The 26,130-nt window shown below is 39.9% G+C and overlaps 2 protein-coding genes across 3 annotated transcripts in view; one reads left to right on the top strand and one right to left on the bottom strand.

Moving 5' to 3' along the window:
* Window positions 1-26,130, bottom strand: part of PDGFD (platelet derived growth factor D) — a 280,450-nt gene that overhangs the window by 127,263 nt on the left and 127,057 nt on the right. The window lies entirely within an intron of this gene.
* Window positions 22,027-23,500, top strand: DDI1 (DNA damage inducible 1 homolog 1). Its single transcript, XM_069554790.1, has one exon. It carries the CDS (start codon window positions 22,208-22,210, stop codon window positions 23,396-23,398), a length of 1,191 nt encoding a protein of 396 aa, XP_069410891.1. The 5' UTR covers window positions 22,027-22,207; the 3' UTR covers window positions 23,399-23,500.

The following is a 26,130-nucleotide window of genomic DNA, read 5'->3' as shown; positions in this document are numbered from 1 at the left end:
TCTCAGTCCATGTAGCCAAATATTAGCCTTCATCTACTATTAATACTGTCTCAGTTCAAGTTTCTAGCCTAGCATTCAGCATAGCCTTCATCACTGTCCTGTCCAACCCCTCACCTAAAATTAGGAATTTTCATAAACTCCAACTGTTTAATCACCTAAGTATTCAATAAACAATAACTGAAGTTCAGAAGCTTTGATCTTTTCTCTCACCTGCAGGATTTTTCTTTTTTTTTTTTTTTGCGGGGGGCGGGGGGCGGTGCCTGACATATGTCTTACAAAGACTTATTCAGCTAACATTGCCTACATCTTTATCTTATTATATTTATCAGGATACTAACTTTGGTGAAGAAGAGCCGAAGTCTTATAGAGCTACTCATGAGAGCCTTACAGAAAGTAAGTACCAAATATTTCATTGTTATGGGTATTACAGACAGGATCCCTGGCATCTGCTGGTGGGCCATTTGGTACAGGTGCATCACTGTCATTTATAACTCCAGAAAGATTTAAAAGCTACAATGACAACTGGTGTTCTCACTAGCAATTATGGAACAGAGAGGTTTTGAGAGTTTGAAAAATGCATCGAGCGCCTCATGATGATATGGTGGGTGGGAATGGGGAAGGGAAATAGAATTTCTTGGGTCAAGCACTGTGACAAAAAACAGCATGTGTTGCCTTACTGCCTTTGCCTAAAATATTCATTTGTTTCCTGTCCTCCATTTCCCAAAGTGACAGCTTCTGGAAAATAATGACTGCGTCTTATTCGTTGCTATATCAGGACACAATGAAAGCTAATAGGAGGCTTTCAATAAATATTTTTTGAATGAATGACATTAAGAGTATTCTTGGAGCAAGATATTTATGCACATTTACATATGAAGAAGCAGTACAAGAGAAGACAAGCAGATAATCCATCTGATGACTGAGTACGTTCATTTGCAAATTTGAAACAAGAATTTCAAAACCTGCAGTCAAAGCTATAACATGTACTCCTGCTAGCCTGCTTCTGTATACTAAGATGTATTTCGGGGGTCCAGCTACTCATGATACCCTTTTCTTTGTGAACAGCAATTCAGTAGGTGCCCAGGCAGCCCCACTCCCCAGTGGTGAGCTACATCCAGAAACATTTATAACCCATCATTGTGCAGACATCCTGTCTGCTATGAGATGTCCTTTCTGTCTCCACTTCAGGCCCCAGCGAATGAATTAATCCTTGAGTCTCAAATGCATAACACAGTGCCTGGCACAAGATGAGGTCGAGTAATATCTAGAAATAAATTATTCAATGATAGTAAAAGAAAAGATCCTTCCTTACAGTAAATCAAATTCTACCACATTATGACTTATACCCATTTAACCATAAATTATTCAGTTCAGTTCAGTCACTCAGTCAAGTCTGACTCCTTGCAACCCCATGGACTGCAGCACGCCAGTCCTCCCTGTCCATCACCAACTCCCAGGGCTTCCTCAAACTCATGTCCATCAAGTCACTGATGCCATCCAACCATCTCATCCTCTGTCATCCTCTTCTCCTTCACTTCAATCTTTCCCAGCACCAGGGTTTTTCCAATGAGTCAGTTCTTTGCATCAGGTGGCCAAACTATTGGAGTTTCAGCTTCAACATCAGTTCTTCCAATGAATATTCAGGACTGATTTCCTTTAGGATGGACTGGTTGGATCTCCTTGCAATCCAAGGGACTCTCAAGAGTCTTCTCCAACACCACCGTTCAAAAGCATCAATTCTTTGGTGCTCAGCTTTCTTCACAGTCCAACTCTCACATCCATACATGAGTACTGGAAAAACCATAGCTTTGACTAGACGGACCTTTATTGGCAAAGTAATGTCTCTGCCTTTAAATATGCTATCTAGGTTGGTGATAACGTTTCTTCCAGCATAGTTATTTAATCTTTATTATTCTGTGTAAAGTATAATAGTAGATATTATAGGGCACAAACACACAAGACATAAATCCTAACAAAGTAAGACACAGAGATGGAAATCAAATATCTTTAATCTTGAATGCCAACTCCAAAACACTTATGAGTCTTTTCTTTATGAGCTTTGAGAAGGTTTCTAAGACTGCAGGTATGCTCTAGGGGAAAGACTCTATAATTACTAGCACCTACCCTGAGTATGAAAGGGGGATAAATGGTCATATACATGCTATAGTTGCCACATCTGTGTACCGGGAGATCCAACCAGTCCATCCTAAAGGAGATCAGTCCTGAATGTTCACTGGAAGGACTGATGTTGAAGCTAAAACTCCAATACTTTATGAAGAGCTGACTCACTGGAAAAGACCCTGATGGTGGGAAAGATTGAAGGCAGAAGGAGAAGGGTATGACAGAGGATGAAATGGTTGGATGGCATCACTGACTCAATGGACATGAGTTTGGGTAAAATCTGGGAGTTGGTGATGGACAGGGAGTCCTGGTGTGCTGCAGTCCATGGGGTCACAAAGATTCAGACACGAGCGACTGAACTGAACTGTAAAAGGGATAAAGAGAATGAGCTTTCTTAAAAATAAGTGTGTTTGAAGGGAGTGTTCTGTACTACTTTCTAGCTGTGTGTCTTTGAGGAGATTACCTAAAGTGACAGTTTCTTTGTCTGCAAATAGTGAGGCCATTAAGTTGTCTATAGGATTCCAAGGACCAAAAACAAATAAGCAAAAAGACACACAGCAATGCTTTATGAAATCTAAACCAGAAATGAAAGAAAGGCCACTTAAACTGAAGCACAGAGTAATAATATAAAGAAGTAAACAAACAACGATTTCTAGGCAGCAAACATTTTAGGAATTTGGATGGTGAACCACAGTCCAATTTATTATTTCAAAGAGAAGAAATAACATATGTAATAAAATGTAGAGATGGAGATATACACTTCATATTTTAAATCTGGTTTTTCTTGACACAATATCTGGGAATGTTAGGCCCTAGAGGTATTTCATTAATTTTTTTCCTAATAAGTCTGAGATAACTGTGACTGTTGACATAACACTGAAAATATAAACCTCATAAAGTATGAACTTACTTTATCCATTTAATCTCCCAAAGATATTACAAATGATTTATTGATAGCTCCTAAATTAAAATTAAAAATGGAAAATATTTCAATAATATGAATGAGATCATATCTATGACAAAGAATATAAGAAAAGAATCCACCTGCAATGTGGGAGACCTGGGTTCAATCCCTGGGTTGGGAAGATCCCCTGAAGAAGGGAGTGGCTCTGGCGTGGAGAATTCCATGGACTGTACAGTCCATGGAGTCACAAAGGGTCAGACATGACTGAACGTCACTTCACATTTTATTATATCATAGCCGTATTCTGATAGGTACCTTATGCAAAATCAGGAAACACAATAAATGTTTCTAGAATATGTTGAAAAGGCAATTGAAAGCATATTTTTCGATTTAGATCTAGAGAAATGACTATATTTTAAGAGTACGGAGCTTAGGATACAGTCATATTTTAAACTCACTTTTTCTTATGCCTTTACATAACTGTCAAGTTTCATATCTATCCTAATATTATATTATTTCATGAATGCATTTGTACTATTAATGGAATAGTTTTAAAAAGATACGACCATCAATGCCAATATATAGGTGATGAATTTATTATGTTTTAACTTCAGTTCTGGATCTATAATTAGTGGAAGAATTAAAATCTCAGATTAAGGGATTCATTTTTCTAAACAAGTTTAAGGCAAGGCTATTCAAAGTGCTTGTCTGCTATGTGATGAGGAGCCTGAACTGGGTTGAAAATCAACATACTGCTTCCTTTGTCAAAAATGTCTTGCTATTTAAAAAAACAATTTTACCAAACTAAACAATGCACTCAGGGCCATAGTTAATCTACACCAAGTGTAGACTATGAACAAAGGGTTCTCGAATGGCAGCAGGTCCATGGATCACATTTGAGCTGCACTGGTCCAGGGAAACTTAAAACTGGATTGATTCTCTGAAGTCTGACGTATAGAATCACTAGCCTAAATTAGTTGGAGTGTTCTGCAACAGTCCCAACCCTTTGGCACCAGGGACTCGTTTCATGGAAGACACTTTTTCTACAGACGGAAGTGGGGGGTGGGGGGTGGTTCAGGGGGTAATGCAAGTGATGGCAGCAACTGATGAACCTTCACTCACTAGCCTGCCACTGACTTCCTGCTGTGTGGCCTGATTCCCAACAGGTTGAGGACCAACTGGTTGGGGATCCCTGCTCTTGAGTCAACCACTTCATTTTACTGTCCCGTTTTTACTACACTTGGTAATATGACTTGACAAAGGTCCGTCTGTATGGATGCGAGAGTTGGACTGTCAAGAAAGCTGAGCACCGAAGAATTGATGTTTTTGAACTGTGGTGTTGGAGAAGACTCTTGAGAGTCCCTTGGACTGCAAGGAGATCCAACCAGTCCATCCTAAGGGAGATCAGTCCTGGGTGTTCATTGGAGGGACTGATGTTGAAGCTGAAACTCCAATAGTTTGGCCACCTAATGGGAAGAGCTGACTTATTTAAAAAGACCTTGATGCTGGGAAAGATTGAAGGCAGGAGGAGAAGGGGACGACAGAGGATGGGATGGATGGATGGCATCACCGACTCGATGGACGTGAGTTTGAATGAACTCCGGGAGATGGTGGTGGACAGGGAGGCCTGGCATGCTGCGATTCATGGGTTCACAAAGAGTCGGACACGACTGAGCGACTGAACTGAACTGAGATGGTAGAATTCAGGAAGACATACTGGTGTACTGATTCTGAGCCTAGGCCTTAGGAGTCATCCTTTGTTTCCATTTGGGCATTTCCCTCATGCATCAGATGGTAAAAACATCTGCTTGCAATGCAGGAGACCCAGGTTTGATCCCTGGGTGGGGAAGATCCCATGGAGAAGGAAATGGCAACCCACTCCAGTACTCTTGCTCGGAAAATTCCATGGATCGGGGAGCCTACTGGACACGACTTCACTTTTACTTTTGATTTTGTTTCTATTCAGCCTTCTCTGCTTCTGCTGCTTCCTGAAGAAACACGTGTACTAGGTAGCCTGTTAGGCTACCAAGGCTGAGAGACAGATATAGATCCAACCTGAACTTAGGGGGTAAACACCATACAAGCTTAGTCTATGTATGTCAAGATACATCTAACCCCACACACACAAACGAAAATAAATAATTTTTGTTTTAAGCCGCTGAGTGTTGGGTCAGTTATTACACAGATTATTCTGCAAATAGCTATTTAATATCTATACAGAGGGAAGCTTTTAAGAGTCAAAGTGGAGGAGGGCTGCTGAGATGAACAGTGTTGGAAAGGATATACTCACAGTGTGAGTAGAAAAAATCTTAATGACTATGTTTATGAGTAGCTCATTCAACAGATTCTAAAAATTCCTGATTTCACAAGTTCTGAGGATCCCCATCAGGTCTCTGATATAAGGAAGGACCATTCTTCCTTATTTTCTTCCCCAGTGAGTATAGCAAGAAACAAAACAGAATGTAATGCACAAAGACCAGAAATCTGTTAATAAAAGAATGTTTTGAACTGAAATATAATAGACCTCAACCACTTACTAAAGAAAAAATTTCAGCTAATAATAGACATATATAAAGTTACAGTCATCTTCAGTTTGCTTCCTTAAAATAGCCACTCTAAATCAGATTCAACTGACTTACTACTGTTCTTTGTATTTTTCTTTCAAGTTCTAACTTAAATGGATCCCATGTCCAAAATGGATAGCTGGACTCAACAGCTGAGAGAGACAACTGCATTAATTTATGTAGCTTCTTTAAATAGACTGAACAACAGGACTGCTTATAGAAACTGCTTTCATAATTATTATTTAGAGTGTGATTTATAATAACATATACTTTCTGTAGCACTAAGAATGAAATAGATTTTACCCCTCCAATTTCCTAAGTCAATTTCCAAAACAGATGGTTCCAACTACTCTACAAGTAAAGAAAAATATGACCTTAAGATTTTTTAAAATGTGAAACAATATTTTATCTAGGTTTTTGTTTTTATAATGTTTTAAGCTAAAATTTAGTGTATATATCTGAACCTTATCAAGTATTTAGGTAAATTTAGGTCTGTACACACACACTAAATTTACAGGCCATTTTTGTTGTTAAAGTTTCCTATATACTATTCAATACTATTTGGGTAATAACTATATAAAAAAGTAAAAACTGTTTTTATTTCTTCAAAGGTTTATTTGTTTGTACTTCCAGTTAGTCAAAAATGAAAACTATGGAACAACTATTGCCCAAAGGAATAAAACATAAGTAAATAAATAAAACCTTTGATTTAGCAACCAGAGCAAACTACAGCAGCTCACTTAATAAAGTGGCTTCAGCCATTCTGGGGTGTTCCCCAGGGTGAAATGTTCCAGTTTGTATAGCTTTGTATATAATTAAAAATCTGCCGCAACTATGATCTTGAATATCTTCTGGAATAAAGTATAGCTAAATAACCAAAATTTCAAGTAAATAACAGCTGCAAGTAAGCAACAAAAATGTCTTCAGAGCAGTGTTTTATTTACATCTTTCTGAACTACAAACTTCTTCGCTCTAATGCATTTCAAACAGAATCCTGTCTTTTCAGGAAACTCTTGATCTCAACATATCCAATCATTCTTTTTCAATTAAGGCAAAGTTTCTTTCATCTCACTCAACTCACCTAAGATAGATATATAAGAGTTCTAGAAATGCTCCTACCTCTTGGGTAATATTTAAGAAGTGTTGAATTTGAGTACAAGGGGAAAAAGATGACACTAACTAGTCTTTAATCAACAGTTCAATTTTTTTTTAAACAAAAAAGCACACTACTGATTCGTTCTTGGTAAATTTCACAATTTCTCCTAATGTCTTGTCTTAATATTATGCAAAGACAATTCACTGGTAAGAAATGTTACCTATCTTTTCCTTGAAACACATTATGTAGCCATAGACCAGAGATTATATAAAATGATCTAGAGATGTGCTAAACAGACGCTCAGCATTTCTTTTTCAACAACGAATGAGTAGAGCCACCATGGACATTCAAATGAAATTTTATATGTTCACTAAATGCCTATTACAACTTACATATTTAATGCAGACATCATCTTTGAAATGATTTTCCTATTATATCTAATAGCCATATTCAGAGTAAAATTACCACACTGGCCGTGATTTATACAAATATTGCTAACCTAAGAAAAAAAGATTGTACAAACTTGTGACAAGTGTTAATATTATCTCAAATGTACCTCCAACGATCTTTGCTTTTGACAACCTCATAAACTGGAACACATGTATAATACTATAACGTTAACTAAGGCTATGAGGAATAAAAATTACTTGAGTAAAGAGATACTTTCCACTATGATTCTTGTGAACAAAAAGTTTTCACAAAATACAGAATTTGATATTTAGTGTCAGGGAACTTTCCTCTTGGGGTATAAATTTTGATGATAAAATAGCTAAATCAAAAGAATATTTTTGGGGTTTATGGACACCTTATCTTTGACAAAGGAGGCAAGAATACACAATGGAGTAAAGACAATCTCTTTAACAAGTGGTGCTGGGAAAACTGGTCAACCACTTGTAAAAGAATGAAACTAGATCACTTTCTAACACCATACACAAAAATAAACTCAAAATGGATTAAAGATCTAAATGTAAGACCAGAAACTATAAAACACCTAGAGGAGAACATAGGCAAAACACTTTCCTACATAAATCACAGTAGGATCCTCTATGACCCACCTCCCAGAATAATGGAAATAAAAGCAAAAATAAACAAATGGGATCTAATTAAAAGTAAAAGTTTCTGCACAACAAAGGAAAGTATAAGCAAGGTGAAAAGACAGCCTTCTGAATGGGAGAAAATAATAGAAAATGAAGCAACTGACAAACAACTAATCTCAAAAATATACAAGCAACTTATGCAGCTCAACTCCAGAAAAATAAACGACCCAATCAAAAAATGGGCCAAAGAACTAAATAGACATTTCTCCAAAGAAGACATATGGATGGCTAACAAACACATGAAAAGATGCTCAACATCACTCATTATTAGAGAAATGCAAATCAAAACCACAGTGAGGTACCACTTCACACCAGTCAGAATGGCTGCGATCCAAAAATCTGCAAGCAATAAATGCTGGAGAGGGTGTGGAGAAAAGGGAACCCTCCTACACTGTTGGTGGGAATGCAAACTAGTACAGCCACTATGGAGAACAGTGTGGAGATTCCTTAAAAAATTGCAAATAGAACTACCTTATGACCCAGCAATCCCACTTCTGGGCATACACACCGAGGAAACCAGAATTGAAAGAGACACATGTACCCCAGTGTTCATCGCAGCACTGTTTATAATAGCCAGGACATGGAAACAACCTAGATGTCCATCAGCAGATGAATGGATAAGAAAGCTGTGGTACATATACACAATGGAGTATTACTCAGCCATTAAAAAGAATACATTTGAATCAGTTCTGATGAGATGGATGAAACTGGAGCCGATTATACAGAGTGAAGTAAGCCAGAAAGAAAAACACCAATACAGTATGCTGCTGCTGCTGATGCTGCTAAGTTGCTTCAGTCGTGTCCGACTCTGTGCGATGCCATAGACGGCAGCCCACCAGGCTCCGCCGTCCCCAGGATTCTCCAGGCAAGAACACTGGAGTGGGTTGCCATTTCCTTCTCCAATGCATGAAAGTGAAAAACGAAAGTGAAGTCACTCAGTCGTGCCCGACTCTTAGCGACCCCATGGACTGCAGCCTACCAGGCTCTTCCATCCATGGGATTTTCCAGGCAAGAGTACTGGAGTGGGTTGCCATTGCCTTCTCCAACCAATATAGTATACTAACACATATATATGGAATTCAGAAAGATGGTAATGATGACCCTGTATGCAAGACAGCAAAAGAGACACAGATGTGTAGAGCGGACTTTTGGACTCTGAGGGAGAGGGAGAGGGTGGGATGATTAGGGAGAATGGCATTGAAACATGTATACTATCATGTAAGAAACGAATCGCCAGTCTATGTTCGATGCAGGATGCTTGGGGCTGGTGCACAGGGATGATCCGGAGGGATGATGTGGGGTGGGAGGTGGGAGGGGGGGTTCATCTTTGGGAGCTCATGTACACCTGTGGCGGATTCATGTCAATGTATGCCAAGACCAATACAGTATTGTAAAGTAAAATAAAGTAAAAATAAAATTAAAAAAAAAAGAATAGTTCAAGTACTTGCTTTAGGAATACATTTGAACATGATAATATTATACAAACACAAAAGAAACAACTTTTTTATTCATTACGTATTATGCTGCTATTGTATCCATATTTCAAATGTAGAACAAATTGGTCAGAGAATATGAATTTTCTTCAAAGAACCGCAGGAAGTCTCCTGGATTGCATACATATAATGGATACTTAATCAGTGTCTCTCGGAGAAGGCAATGGCACCCCACTCCAGTACTCTTGCCTGGAAAATCCCATGGACGGAGGAGCCTGGTAGGCTGCAGTCCATGGGGTCGCTGAGAGTTGGACACGACTCAGTGACTTCACTTTAACTTTTCACTTTCCTGCATTGGAGAAGGAAATGGCAACACAGTCCAGTGTTCTTGCCTGGAGAATCCCAGGGACGAGGGAGCCTGGTGGGCTGCCATCTATGGGATTGCACAGAGTCAGACAAGACTGAAGCGATTTAGCAGTAGCACCAATCAGTGTCTCTAATGTTTGCTAATATTGTCAAAACAATGAGAAAAACACTTAAGACCTCTGTCAAAAATGTGCATCAGTTCAGTTCAGTTCACTTCAGTTCATTCGCTCAGCCGTGTCCGACTCTGCGACCCCATGAATCACAGCATGCCAGGCCTCCCTGTCCATCACCAACTCCCAGAGTTCACTCAGACTCATGTCCGTTGAGTCAGTGATGCCATCCAGCCATCTCATCCTCTGTCGTCCCCTTCTCCTCCCGCCCACAATCCCTCCCAGCATCAGAGTCTTTTCCGATGAGTCAACTCTTTGCATGAGGTGGCCAAAGTACTGGAGTTTCAGCTTTAGCATCATTCCTTCCAATGTGCATACAAATTACCAATTTGCAAACATAAGTATCAAATCTGTATAATCTCTACTGAAGAACTGATCTCAAGGATTTGCAAGTAGAATATGGAACACATCCTTAGTCAAGTATCATAATATGATTGATGCTTAAAAATAAGCCCGCAAACCAATGCTAGGTGTGCTTCTCAGGAGTCAACAAGATATCAACACTAAAACTCTTGTTTAAAATATAAATAAATTTATGCACAGAAGTAAAAACCTCAAAGTGGCGAACTGAATCTCAGTACATGGGCAGTGCATGCCCTTAAGACTTATGTCAAACTGTCTACATTTTATTATATATTGTAATTAACAAATAGATAAAACTGACAGAGTACTTCTGAATCTGAATCAGACAATTTAGAGCAACAATTGATAACACCATTACAGAATATGTAGAAATAGTAAAAACTCCACGTCCACATTGAACCCAGGTCCAGCCAGCAAGATTTTGACCTGATGATGTAAGGTGTAAGTCCATGGTGTTTATATTTTTGTAAAGTGTACTTGGATTTTTTTGATAATCCAGAAGAAATGGCTGAAATAAAACCACAGGGAATGTAACAGATAAATATTTAACCACCACCAATACCCCAGCTCAAATTCGTTTATGGTTGTTTCTCCTTGGACGTTAACACTGAGATAACTGTAGTGTTGGAGAAGATGCTTGAGAGCCCATGGGAGCTGGAGGCAGGAGGAGAGTTGACTCATTGGAAAAGACTCTGATGCTGGGAGGGATTGGGGGCAGGAGGAGAAGGGGACAACAGAGAATGAGATGGCTGGATGGCATCACTGACTCGATGGACGTGAGTCTAAGTGAACTCCGGGAGATGGTGATGGACTGGGAGGCCTGGCGTGCTGAGATTCATGGGGTCACAAAGAGTCAGACACAACTGAGCGACTGAACTGAACTGAAGGTTATGGGTGCAGACAGTCTTTATCTGGGAGGGTATTCCAGGAGGCACAAGTGAGAATTGGTTATACTCAGACAAGGAAGGGAGAAAATCTAGTGAACACATCATTGCCATGGACCACGGCAGTTCACACCCTCTGAGGAAGCCTGAGGAACATACTTCAGAATTGCCCCACAGAAAGATGGAGAATCTGGGGCATTTATCCACCAAATCCCATGAGCTGGAGCCACAGCAGTATGTTCAAAAAGACAAGCGTCACAAAAATCACAGCTTTTGTTTATTCAGCCGTGTGTGCAAGCCTGCTAAATTGCTTCAGTTGTGTCTGACTCTTTGTGATCCTGTGGACTGTAGTCCGCCAGTCCCCTCTGTCCAAGGAATTCTCCAGGCAAGAATACTGGAGTGGGTTGCTGTGTCCTCCTTCAGGGAATCTTCCCAGCCCAGGGACTGAACTCACTTCTTTCTAAAGCACTGATAAACTTTCCCAGCCACTGAGCAGCAAAGGTAAAGACTTTCAGAATCTTCCCTCCTCATCTTTCTCTTTTCTCTTGAATCATTATCTGTCTGTCATTTCCCACATGGACTCTCTAGAGTGGCTTTCAAGTGTCCTTTGCATTTTTGTCCCCAAAGTCAGTAGCGGAGGTGGGAAAACTAGGACAGACAGAGCTGCGTTCCAGTTGCTCCTGACTCAGGGGCTGTGGCTGCCACAGTGTTTTCTCCTGACCTCTACCCGCTAGTCACTGTGTTAGGAAAGGTTGGTCTCAGCCCATGGAGTGGCATTACATACGTGATTCTCTGCAGTTTCTCTTAAGACTAGGCTTTCTTTGCGTTCTTGCCTTCCTGTTTTGCTCCTAACCTATGCCAACCTGAAAGGAAGCCTGCTCCTTGGGTATATTCAAAGTATCAGAGACTTAATTGTTTTCTGAAAGTCTCAGAAGTAAGGTTCTTACACTTCAAGATGCATCGGTGAGTGTAGACAAAAAGTAGAAGATCGATTCAAAATATCTATCCCTTTAATGTTTTATAAAGTTATATAGTACTATATATAGTTTATAAATATACACATATTGAGAATGTAATAAAAGTTTCTTGCTGATTCTTTTTAACTAATGAGGTGCACCATCAAAATGATTTGCTCTGAGAGATTGCATCTGCTGTTTCATGGCCAGAGGGCCAATGCTGCTAAGTTGCTTCAGTCGTGACTGACTCTGTGCGACCCCATAGACGGCAGCCCACCAGGCTCCCCCGTCCCTGGGATTCTCCAGGTGAGAACACTGGAGTGGGTTGCCATTTCCTTCTCCAATGCATGAAAGTGAAAAGTGAAAGTGAAGTCGCTCAGTCGTGTCCGACTCTTAGCGACCCCATGGACTGCAGCCCACCAGGCTCCTCTGTCCATGGGATTTTCCAGACAAGAGTATGGAGTAGGGTGCCATTGCCTTCTCCGAGAGGGCCAATAACCACTGTCAAACAGCAGGTTCTTCAGGGGAACTTTTAGAAGACTGCAATCAACTGTCCTGAGGAGACACCTAGATTTGCAAACCTCATGGCCTCGTGGTTATACACTTCAGTCCAAATGACTCTGGGCATTCACCCTGAGTGTTGATTTGCTTAGCTCTGTAAACTGCATTGAGGGTTTGGTTTTTTAAAAAAGGCCTTTAAAGAAGGTATGTGGAATGAAGCTCTCTTTACTGTTCCATCTAACACATGACCTTCCACAATAATAATTCCAAGTCATAATTTATGGGAAAAACCATACTCTTGGCATCCATCTCAACAATTCGGTTGCCTACTAACTAGACTTAATTTGCAACCCTTTCAATAATGGTGAATGGACTGTCTTTTCATCTGTTCTGTCTGCTCAGTAATTCTGTAAGCACCTTACAAGTAGACGCTTGTTGTCTACTCCCTTTAACAGCTCACAGACTGCTTTGGTTCAAAACGACAGTGAATAAGTTGTTGAAATAAAGAACTATGAATGGATTTATTTTCAACTCTTAAAGGTTACTTCTTGGGATTTTTAAACAGGCTAGTGACAGACTCTTGCTACCACTGTGGGAAGCCTAAAGTGCAGAATGAAGAGAGGAGGGATGGTTCTATAAGCACAACAGCATCCAGTTTGAGTCAAGCAGCAGTTAAAACTAATCTGCATATCATCTTCAGGGTATATACATCCCATTCTCCTTGACTTCTCTGGGTTGTTAAGTATTGCTTCTACTCATTGAGGAAAAGATAACCTTGGTAGAGTTTTTCTATTTATAGGACAAATTCAAGTTATCCATTAAGCCCACACCAAAATCCTATGGAAAAGAGATCATTGCCATCATCCTCATTTTATATAAGAGGATAATGAGGCTCAGAGAAATAGATGCTTTGTCCAAGGACATTCAGAGAATGTGACAAACCCAATGAGCATAAGCCCTGCTTTCTTTACTTCAAAGAAAGTAAAGGCTTTCTATCTTACTGTGTATCCAACCCAGTTTGTGAGTGTGTGTGTGTAACTGTCTACTACCAGAGACATAGAATACTGTTGCTTTATAAAAGGATAGAATAACATGACTTGATTAAATTTTTGATACTAGTTTTTTTTAAATGCTTGTGTTTTGATGTTTTTTGGTCACAGAGGAAGAATGAGTTGATACTTTCAAAGAAAAGAGCTTACAGCCTTGTTTGTAAGAAGAGATTCACTGAGAGCCTATTTTATTATAAGATAAATTCTTTTTCTTTTACTGAGGTATCATATCTAGGATGATCTCAGATATTTTAGATGAAGAATTCAATATCATAAAGAAATGATCTACTTAAGACTATAAAAAAGAACATAGAGACCTGATGCTAACTCCTAGATAAATTGGCTACATATCCATCCCAACAAACACAAAGTGTACCTCCTACCTGAAATTGTCATTGCTTGTTTATTGAGACTGGTTTACTGCAAATTCAGGATTTTATGATCCTCCTTGATTTAAATTTTTCTACAAAGACATAATCTGAGAGTTCAACTTTAATATCAGCAACCATGATTTCAGTGGGGATCCACTCTTTGATGTCAATCTAATGTCAGTATATTTCATGTTGTGTAAGTAGTAATTTATGAGTTATCCTTGGAACATTTGGTCTAGTGTCTCTTAGCCACAGGCATGAAGGGCCCACCACAATTCTACATTCCAGATGAAACATACTACAGTAAGAACATGAAATCAAACCATGTCTTTGTTCAAGATTAATAGTAATTTAAGTTATTTTGAAGAAAAATAAGGAAATACAGAAAAATGAGCCTGAAAAACAATTTAGTTAGGGTTGCCACAGATCTTTCTGTTTCACTTCATGTACAGTTTGTAAAGAAAAAGAAAAGTCAGTGAGCTGATCTTTTTTCCCTTCAGCATCTGAATTTGGGTCTCTTATTTGCAAAGCCAGGGTATGTGGTTTCTCTGATCGGTTCACGTCCTTTGGAGGGTTCCAAAGAGAGACTGTTCATGCTCTATGAATAAGCAGCACCGACATACTTTACCAACATATGAGTAAACAAAAGCATATCAGCAGTTAAATGCATTTTATGAGCTGAGCAAAACAGAATATTCTTAAGTGGAATGGAAATGACAACGGAATAGAGGATAGGGCTGGGAGCTTCATGTCTCTCAAAACAGAGAAAGAGCCCAGGGGGACAGTAACACCTCCAAACCATTCTGATAATAAGGAGGGAGATTCTCTGAGCCTGACATCATTTAGATGGCCTAAGAAAGAAGTCTTCTTGTAGCTAAACTGCTAAATTTAATTTATCTGGGAAAAATAGGTGAGCTGATTTCTCTTTTATTTGCTTTTTTTTTTAATTGAAGCTTTTGTTTGTCAGACTTTCTCATTTTCATGGTTGGAATACAATTAAATTCTATAGACAGATGGGCTTCAGCTGTGCTAATTACCATGGTGATCAATTAACTCAGTTGCTGTTTAGAACAGAGAAAGCTACATAAACAACAACCTAGAAATTTTCTCTAAGACAGTTGTAGAAAGCTATCAAGCATATAACTCATAAAATATCCAAATGGCCATGTTGTTGTGGTACAATGGGCTTCTTTATTTATTTGAGATCTTTACCATATACGTCTGTCCTAACAGGAAGCCTGCATCCAGTCAATCTGGCCCAAAAGGTCATGATAAATGAAGTGACCTGCTACACAGCTAGCTTTGGGGGTGGCATGGCTGTTGACTGGAGGCATCTTCAGATCTCTCCTACTGGGACTGCATGCATGTACTGGGGAGTTAGATGTTTCATGCGTCAGTGTATATTTGTGGACAATGCAGAAACTGGCTACTTTCAGAACAGTTTGCACTGTATTATCCACATATGTGTATAGTATCAAGACATTTAAAAAATTAAACTATAATATTAACTAATTATATGCATCCACATTAAAAGCACTTACAAGGACATTTGGAAATTCCTAATGCAGCCGCTACACATTTCCTAATGAAATATCTCTACAGGCTAGAGAGTAACATAAACTAAGACTGACAGGCAATACACGTCAAAATATTGAAAGAATCTTCACTAACTCTAAAGCAGAGGAAGAAAAGGATCTATGCAGATGTCACCCCAGGAACTGAATTGGCTTTTCCTCATGATAAAGACTGACTGTTAGCTCAACCAGTCAGGCTCTGTACAGAAACAAACATGGACATCCATTACGTTTGTACGGATGCCTTTGTGAATGATAGGGCTGGGGAGAAAGCTAGACTATTATTCCTTCCCTGCACCAGTCCTAACATCCTGCTGTATCCTTCCATTAATACCATCTACAAGGGGAAACAATGGACAGCAAAACGCATGTGTGTTAGAGGAGACAAAAGTCAAGTGTATGCTATGATACTCCTGGAGAAGGAAAGGGAAACTCACTTCAGTATTCTTGCCTGGGAAATTTCATGGATGGAGGAGCCTCACAGGCTACAGTCCATGGGGTCGCAAAGAGTCAGACATGACTGAGTGACTTCACTTTCTTTTCACTTTCATGCTATGACACATTGAGCAAACCATTATTCCTCCAAAGTCAGCTGGATAAAATTTAACTATGGCTGTGACCAAGTCATGTTTCAAGGTGAATTCAGGAGCAATTTCACCAGTGGGCTTTCTACGTATTCCTACTCACCCCTTGTACCCCTCACCCAAACAAGTAACCTTTGTCTTCTCTGGGCAAGCACAGCATTTTATTCATACAGCTATTACAACTTCTAATACAGTCTGTTATATAAAATGATCCAAAGTGCATGAGTCTTATCTGGCCTACTAGCTACCTTGTTCTTTGGAGAAAAGTGAGTCCTATTCATTTTTGTCCTCAAAGCCCCAAGTCCACTGACATGCTCATAGAATGCAGTCATTAAATATTTACTATGAGAAATTATTAACATGTTTCTGAGCTCATTTTCAAATGGCAGAAAACTAAACAAATCTATAACTTTCTAAACATGTATTTTTTGTAACTAATTGGACTGAGTCAAGACACTTCCATGGTTTCCAATCAGGACTAACTGCAGAGGAAGGACAAAATAGAAAAGTATAGAAATTACAACTATTAAAGTGTATTTGAACTTATAAATAGATCCCAATGGTATTTCTAAACTACAGTGACATTGCTTTTGAGATAAGTTGATTACAAGTTACTGTAAAAGAATAAACAATAACAACAGTTTGAATAATTTTCCACAATCACAGCTGAAATCAAAACATAAGACCCTATTTGTCATTACTGTTACATTTTGTTTTACATGATTATTCTCACAGCAGAAACAGGAAAATGAAACATTCCTTGTCTAAGGTACACTGAAATTTAAGAAAAGTAAGTGTGTGTGCTCAGTTGTATCTGACTCTTCACAGCACCATGAATTGTAGCCCACCAGGCTCCCCTGTCCATGGAATTTTCCAGGCAAGAATATTGAAGTGGGTTTCCATGTTCTTCTCTAGGGGATATTCTCAACCCAGGACTGGAACCCACATCTCCTGCATTGGCAGACAGATTCTTTACCACTGGGCCACCTGGGAAGTCCCAAGACAAGTAACTATCAACCCACAAAGTTGCATTTATAAATGGTTTTTATTCTGTTTTTAACTTATTATACTAACTTTATTTCATCTATACACAATCACAAAATATAAGTAATCTTCAAACCTTCAATAAACAAGGTGGGCATCCCATAGATCAGAATATTTTTTCTTATTCTTAACACATTGAAAGGGACCATAAAGTACAAAATTGTAGCAGCAAATTTTCTTAAAAATGAAAATATACACATGTATATATAGACTTGGAAAGTATATGTATTGAAAACACTAAAAGTTAACAAGAGATTATATTACCTTCAATATGCAGTATATACCTTAAAATGTATCTCTTTATATGATAAAATGTTAAAATGTTATGCTATAAAATAAAGTAATAGATAAAGGCATGATAAAGTATTCCCTGTTGGAAAGTGACATCATCTTTACTACATTCTCAAAATAATTGAAAACATGTTCTCACTGTGTGTGCACTTGCTCTCTCTCTCCAAGCATGTGCATATGTGTGTACTACGTGTACAAATGCATGTAGGTCTTCTGTTCATACTCTTGATTTTTCTTACAATAAAGAAAAACCACTAGCTGAGTTCCCAGCAGGTTGAGACATACTAATTTCTCAGTTTCTTTAGTTATATATCTGTTTATATATTTAAGAGATCTTGTGGTCTTTAGGTTTCAAAAATGGGTAATGCTAAGCCTTTTTATTAGGGAAAACCTCCAAACAAACTAATAAAAGCTTGAACTTCCATCAGAGCAGCATTTTAATGTATCTATTAAATGATTTGCTTCCTGAAGAAATCAATGATATTCATTACTGGCAGTTCGGGCATAATATTGTATTGCAAACAGGAAAATGGGAAAATTAGTTGTTTAACCTATGAAAACAGTGGGAAACTCAGTTGCTCAGCCTATGAATACAGCTTTAAAAATTCTGTATCTTCCCTCAAATGGCATTGAAAATCTCAAGTGATGATATAACTGTTTTAATAAGTCTCAGTTATACCGTATTTTAAAAGTAACACCAGGCATATATTTAAAGGAAACAAAATATAACAAGCTAATATATTTGCTTAATGCAGCTTAATTATTACATATACTACATAATAACACTCATGTTGCTCTGTTATTGTTTCAGACAGAAAACATTTATTTTGCTCTGTAAAGCAAGAGATGGTACTTTAAACATCAACTCACTATACTAAGCGGAACCATTAATCATCTGGATTTTTGCCACATTATGTTTTTTAAAAGAAGCAAATTACAAAACGTACTATTATGGATTTACTTCAAAAAATAATTTTGGGGTTATTTACTGGCCAGTATGAAATGAGTGTCATCTTTTCTATTTTATGGGTATTTAGGCTATACAATGAGAATTGATTTTCTGAGTGATAGCCCTAAGACCTTGCAGGAGTCTCACTTATCAAAGAAAGATTCAATTATGCTCCTACATTGTACTTACCAGGGAAGAAAAGTAAGGGACTATACTTCACAACATTTCCTAAAGAAAAGTTGCAATAACCTTCAGTTACCAAGATAAGCACACCTAGATAGTTCAGAGCTCCCATTTCCAAGTGATCTGTGCAATACGGATTATAGATTTTAAAATATTTTACATTTATGAGTATTTTTATATATTCCAGATTATTCCCCAGTTTATTACATAATTAGAAGAGGTTTTTATTTAAAATTTTGAGGCAAGAAAATTATACATATAATATTTGAAACACCAGTAATACTGAGTAAAATGAAAAGAAAAATCAAAGAATATACAAACTGAAGTACTAAACAGGAGGTTGCATTTATCTTTTCAGATTCCAGACTATTTGGCAATTGAGGTTTAAGATCTGAATGAGTGACTGGACCACAGAATCTGAAGGCTCCCTGCCAATCCTGACATCCTGTGATCTATAGAATGATGACAGTTAATTGGCCAGACTTTGAGTCTCTCTGTTTTCCACTGTGTGTTCTCAGTAAAAGGTAAAAAAGCACATAAATTCAAAATGCCACCAAAGGTAAAGAATTACAAGATAATAAAAGATACTACATAAAATTTAATGGCATTCAGTATCAAGGCAGGGTAACATGAAAAAAGATACTGGCTGATTTTGACATGAATTCTGAATACTTGTTTTGCTTAAAAAAAAAAAGACTTATTCTGTGAAAATAATTTTATCTACTGCTTAAAAAAAAAAGTCCTAGTATTACCTTCGTGACTTATCAATATTTTAAGAACCACGGTTCAAAGCTGGTTGGGTAGGGGAAAGGAATATGGAATGTGAGCCCTACTAACTTTTCATCTGCTCCTTAGCAGAGTAATTTGCATATGAACATGTCTCACATTATGCATATGTGTGTACTTAGTAGCTCAGTCGTGTCTGACTCTGTAACACCATGGACTGTAGCCCACCAGGCTCCTCCGTCCATGGGGATTCTCCAGGCAAGAATACTGGAGTGGGTTGCCATGCCCTCCTCCAGGAGATCTTCCCAACCTAGGGACTGAAACCAGGTCTCCCACTTTGTAGGCAGATTCTTTGCCTTCTGTGCCACCAGGAAAAACCATGAATGCTGGAGTGGGTAGCCTATCCCTTCTCTAGGGGATCTTCATTTCAGTTGTTCCCAAACTTAGGAGAAACCATTACTGATCTCTGATGGGCTTATCTGGACACTAAGAACCACAGAAGACATTTATTAACTTATTATTATTTGGCCAAAGGGCCATCCATCTCCATAAAGAGTGAAAGATAATTCTAAATAATTCATGATTTTCTACAAGAACATTATGACACTAGGTTTTTTCCCCTAAAATTCTGTAAAGTCCTCCTTGTCATGAGGTGCTGCCTTTCCAGCTAAAGTCAGGCAGGCTTCTTGGCCTTGTTCTCCCTGCTAGCCTACTCCCACATGACCAACTTGTCATTGTCATAAACTCAGCTCTTTCAGGAAGCCTTCCATGCCCAATAGTCCTATCCATATTCTGCATTTGTTCTACAGATACTACTAATATCTCTTGCATTCTGCCAGATTCTGTGGTATTTTTAACTCCCAGTGTGTAGGTATATGTGTGTATGTCCTTTAAGAACACAGCTTGTATTTAACATTATTTATGTGCACCCCCAAAACTTTGCATGTTTTCCACACACAGTAGGCATTCGGCCAACATTCTAAATGTAAATGAATGCGAGCATGAGACCTTAGGATGATTAGAGCAATGAGTGCAGATATAGTCTTCCATCTGAAACAGACACATGAAAACAGAACCCCTCTCCAAATTCTTCAGACTGATATAATGCCTTTCTCTAAGTAACAGTGCAGGTCTTCTGACAAGACTTGAAATAAGGAGAGAGGATGAGGCAGACGATGTCGACTATCTTTTGGCTCATAAAAAAGTACACTTGGGAAGACCAAGCTAGGAAGACATGACCTCTCTACAGTGGAAACACACAGTGAAACAAAGAAAAACAACTGGCACTCTAGGCTTTCTACCTGATCTCCATTGCCTTGAAGGACCATGTTACCCCTGCCTTTGGGTCTGGAGCCCGGCATGGAGTGAGGCTGTGCCCTCAGGTCAGAGTGTGAAGCAGTATGGCATTTACCCTGCCTTTTCCTATAGAAAGAAGAAAGAAAGAAAAGAAAGAAAGAAAGAAAGAAAGAGAAGTGGCTCAGTTGTGTCTGACTCTTTGCAACCCCATGGGCTGTAGCCCACCAGGCTCCTCCATCTATGGGATTCTCCAGGCAAGAATACTGGAGTGGGTTGCCATTTCCTTCTGCAGGGGATCTTCCCAACCCAGGGATCGAACCCAGGTGTCCCGTGTTATAGGCAGGTGCTTTACCGTCTGAGCCACCAGAGAAGTTCTTTCCTATAGAACTGATGTCAAATTGGTCTCCTCTAGGTTCACCTCACTGATCTGTTCAAAGCAATGACATTTCTAACCAGTCTCTCGCTTTAGAGAACTTCTGGATTTTCCACACAATTCTGCTCCCACATCCAACGGGTAAACACATTCTACTCAGGAAACACTACAATTATTCACTGTCTCCTACATTTTCACATTTCAGCAACAGCTCCTTCCTTGAGCCATTGAGAAAACCTCTAGCTGACTCTCCTGCCAAATTATATCTTTGATTTGTTGTGAGAAAACTCTTGCTTAAATCAATTAATAAAACAAATAAACATCACAAAGACCTGCTTCAAATCCTTTCCATTTCCTTTCTTTTCTCTTTTTTCCCCATCTTTTTTTGGAGTGGGGTTGGGGAGGGGAGGATTCTTGTTTATTGGTAATGCTTAAATTCCTTGGGTTCATATATGGCTGTTTATAAACTGGCTACAATGAATTTTTTCCAGCTTCACAGCCTGCCATTCAAATTCACGGACACTTTTCTCCTATTACATTTGATGTATCACATTTCTCTGGAAAGAACAGACCTTATTATGAATTGTTGCTTTTATGCATACAGTTCTTTTTGTCTAGAGTGACTCTCCCCACTTTTCACGTGGGAAATACTCATCCTTCAACATCCACCTGTCTCCTCTTTAGAGAGATATCCTCTGTTCCACTGAATCCCTCAGTATGCTGAACACGTCTGAAAGTACTGACCTCCAGAATTGTGATTTAGTCATTTCCCATCAGTCTACCCCTAGAATATGAGATCCTCAAGGAAAGGTACCATGTCTCATCCATCATTTTTTATACCAACCACTTAGCCTGATATTTGCTGTGTAGGAAACAAGTACTCATTGTTTGGGGGTTAAGTAAAAGTACAGAATACAATTCTTAAATGAACAGATTGCTAATATGTTGTTTAGGGAAAGCTGAAACAATCTTTTTCAGACTGTGGGTCAAATAGGCTTTGAAGGACTAGTCTTAGAACTAAATGGGCTGGAGTGACTGTTTCTATGGGAACAATAGGTATACGTTCCAAGCAGCACACATATGAATGGACTTTGGAACACAAATGCCCCTGCAGGGTTCCATGAAGCCAAGCAGCAGGCACCGAGGCTGGCAGACTACCCCCAGACCGGTGAGTGGCTGCATCTCCCGGGGAGGTGAATGCGCAAGACACTACGTCACCAGAAGCAGCCCAGCCATCCACGGAGACCAGCTCCAGTCAAGCCAGCGAGCTGCCCGATGCCCTCTGTCCATTCGGCCCTCCCGGGCCCAGGCCATGCTGCTCACAGTCTATTGCGTGCGGAGGGACCTCTCCGAGGCCACCTTCTCCCTGCAGGTCAGGCCCGACTTTGAGCTTCACAACTTCCGTGTGCTCTGTGAGCTGGAGTCTGGCATCCCCGCCGAGGAGACCCAAATCGTCTACATGGAGCGGCTCCTCGTCGAAGATCACTGCTCCCTGGGCTCCTTCGGCCTCAAGGACGGCGACATGGTCATTTTACTGCAGAAGGAGGCCGTACGGCCGTGCTCCCCCGAGCGGGTGGCTGGCCTCTGCCGCATGGAGCCAGCGGGACCTGCCCTGCCCGGGACGTCCAGCTCCCGGCCGCATCAGCGTGCCCAGTCGGCCCAGCACTCCAGGCGCCACGGCTCTGGGGAGAAGGCAGGCCCGGGTCAAGGGCTGGACAGTCCGGCGCTGGTCCGGAGCATGCTGCTGTCCAGCCCGCATGACCTGTCCCTGCTGAAGGAGCGCAACCCTGCCCTGGCCGAAGCGCTGCTCAGTGGAAACCTGGAGAGTTTCTCCCAGGTCCTGATGGAGCAGCGAAGGGAGAGGGCGCTGAGAGAGCAAGAGCGACTGCGCCTCTTCTCGGCTGACCCGTTCGATCTGGAGGCCCAGGCCAAGATCGAGGAAGAGATCCGGCAGCAGAACATCGAGGAGAACATGACCATAGCCATGGAAGAGGCGCCGGAGAGCTTCGGCCAGGTGGCCATGCTCTACATCAACTGCAGAGTCAACGGGCATCCTCTGAAGGCCTTTGTCGACTCGGGGGCCCAGATGACCATCATGAACCAAGTCTGTGCCGAGAGATGCAACATCATACGGCTGGTGGATCGGCGGTGGGCTGGGGTCGCTAAAGGCGTGGGCACGCAGCGAATTCTCGGCCGAGTCCACCTAGCGCAGATTCAGATCGAAGGCGACTTCCTACAGTGCTCTTTCTCTATACTGGAGGAGCAGCCCATGGACATGCTTCTCGGGCTGGATATGCTCAGGAGACATCAGTGTTCCATTGACCTTAAGAGAAACGTGCTGGTGATCGGCACAACTGGCACACAGACTTCCTTCCTTCCTGAGGGAGAGTTACCTCCATGTGCTAAGTTGGTAAGTGGGATGGGACCAGAGGAGTCTTCAGATAAGGAAATAGCAAATGCTGTTAAACATTCAGTCATGGACTCGGGGCGGAGAAAGCACTGAAACAGGCTCTATATATGCTATCACCGTGAGGGAGTCTCAGGTCTCCGGAAATTATAAGACATGAGCTCACTGGCAATGCAGTCATTAAAAACATCAGTAACCACTAAACCTGGCCTTGGGACTAAGTTCTCAGAACCATCACTATGTAAACTGTGACTGATCTTGGTCCATCCATTTCCCTTATCCAAAAATCACTGAACCTTATCCTGAGAAGCCTCTGGAGGCTCAGAATGATTATCAGATAATCTATGAAAGGAAAACCATCCTCTTCGGAGATGCTGCCCAAGGATATTATAGGATGGCCTGTCCAAAACTGTTACTCTTTTGAATAATTCCCTGGAAAAAGCCATTGCTGCAGATGCTACAATGCACCTATGCAAAATTATTTTAAATCAGCAGTAACAATTGCATATTTAGGGGAATACATTGATTTTCATAGACCTCCCCCCTCCACCCCCCCTCTTTTTTTTTAGGAAAGGTACTAGATATGGTTGGTCAGTTGTACTCAAGTTGATTAATACATATAAATGTCTGTTTGGGGTATTTCTCACTTCTCATTTCTCCACATTCTCACATGTGGAGGAGTGCTCACTGCAATTCATTCTAAAAGGCTATTTCTGCCATACTTGAGAGCGTGAATTTTTCTCCCAGGATGTCCTAAAATAATTTCCTCTCTCCTCTACATTCCAAGAAATTCTGGTCATAAAAGGAAGACAGTCAAGTAGTTTTGTTTTGTTTTGTTTTTAATTATGCTTCTTGGGAACCTAGTGGTTAAATTGTGGTGGGAATGAGAGTCAAGGGCAGGCAGTGTCTAGGTCCCTGGATTATTTTTCTGGCTTTATATATTAAGCTGTTACAACATAAGTATGGTTTGAACAAAGGGCTTCACTTTTAAAATAACATCTGAAAATTTCTGAATGAGATCTCTAAGGCCGCATTAAGCAATATGGTCCATTCTGACAAAGCTACTCTCTATTATGGGTGATAGTGGGAAATGGAATATTCCAGACTAAATTACAATCCATAGCTATAACACCTCAGAGAAAAGCTTCAGCTGCCTGAGGCCATCAGACTCACAGAAAATGTATGAGGGCAGTAATCCATTATGGAAAGATTGAGGCCAAGGGGAAGAAGGGAATGACAGAGGATAAGATCGTTGGATGGCATCCCTGACTCAATGGACATGAATCTGAGTAATCTCCAGGAGATAGTGTAGGACAGGGAAGCCTGGCATACTACAGTCCATTGGGTCAACACAGACATGACTTAACAACTGAACAAGAACAATTCATTAAGACCAGTATTATTAACAGAACACAGGGTTCAAAGTAAAAAATATACTCTGATCTTAGCTCTATATTAGGCAAATCAGTTCACATATAATATACCTCAGATTTCTCATCTATAAGCTCTTTCAGATGGAAGAGTCATTTTCAACTACTAAGACTACATTATGAACTAGGATATCCTTTATTTGTTTTCCCAACAAGATCTAAAGCCACCCCAAGCCCTTCCAAAGGCTATGGAAAAAATTCCTACCCTGGAATTCTCCCTTTCTTGATTGGCTTCTTCATTATATTTTTATAGAGTCTCCTCTTTCCTTCCAGCTATCATCAATTTGCCTCCCAGTATTCTTCCTTATCCCCTGGAGAAGGCAACGGCACCCTACTCCAGTACTCTTGCTTGGAAAATCTCACAGATGGAGGATCCTGGTAGACTACAGTCCATGGGGTCACAAAGAGTCAGACGCAACTGAGTGACCTCACTTTCACTTTTCATTCTTCCTTATAGAATTCCTATGCTCATATCATTTTCCCAACCTTGTCTACATTTGCACCAAGGATTTACATCTGGGCTTCCCTAGTGTCTCAGTTGGTAAAGAATCTCCCTGCAATGCAGGAGACCCAGGTTTGATCCCTGGGTTGGTAAGATCCCCTGGAAAAGGAAATGGCAACCCACTGCAGTATTCTTGCCTGGAGAATTCCAGGGACAGAGCTGGGCAGTTAATGAGATTGCATGAGTCAGACACAGCTATCTGACTAATTTTCACTTTCACTTTATATCCACCAGAGTTACTAAAAATGACCAATGAGTAGACTTCTTTTCTAATTAAGTACTAAAGACAAAAGTAGGTGACAAAGTAAAGGAAAAAATTCAGAGTACAGCCAGGGATCAGCAGTTAAGTGCCAATGAAACATGGGAACTGACCTGATAAATGCTTGGATTCCTTCATGGATAAAAATTTGCAAACTCCTTAGTATTTTCTTCAAGACTCAGCTTTCAGATCCATTTATACGAAAAACATATCTCATTTGCACATGTCACATGGGGGTGACCAAGGTTGAGTATACTGTGTATCAGGATATCTAACCCATGAAAGTCAATCAAAAATCACTAAGTATTTAAATTAAAAAGACACTTTGCATGATATCAAATCCCATCACACACACTTGCCTTTCTCAGAGCAAGGTCACTTCTAATGTAACTATGATGGTTTTTTAGGACCAGACTCAAGTCTTTGTTTTTTGTTTAGAGTTTTGGTTTGAATTGAACTCTATTAATCCATAACTTCCAATAAGTTGGTCTTCATTCTTCCCTTTGTCAAGAACACATTTCTCTGGCATGAGACAACCTTTTTAATATGGAAATAAATGTCATCTGAAATAGTCTCTTTTATAGGCTTTCACCAGATTCCTTAACTGTTCCTCACTGGATAAGTTTGGAACCACTTA

This window comes from Ovis canadensis, chromosome 15 (assembly GCF_042477335.2).
Source record: "Ovis canadensis isolate MfBH-ARS-UI-01 breed Bighorn chromosome 15, ARS-UI_OviCan_v2, whole genome shotgun sequence".
In the NCBI taxonomy this organism is placed as follows: domain Eukaryota; kingdom Metazoa; phylum Chordata; class Mammalia; order Artiodactyla; family Bovidae; genus Ovis; species Ovis canadensis.
This window is presented reverse-complemented; position numbering and strand designations above follow the sequence as displayed.

Bases quoted from the DNA above. Each gene is read 5' to 3' on its own strand.
- DDI1 (XM_069554790.1), top strand. From the start codon at position 22,208: ATGCTGCTCACAGTCTATTGCGTGCGGAGGGACCTCTCCGAGGCCACC.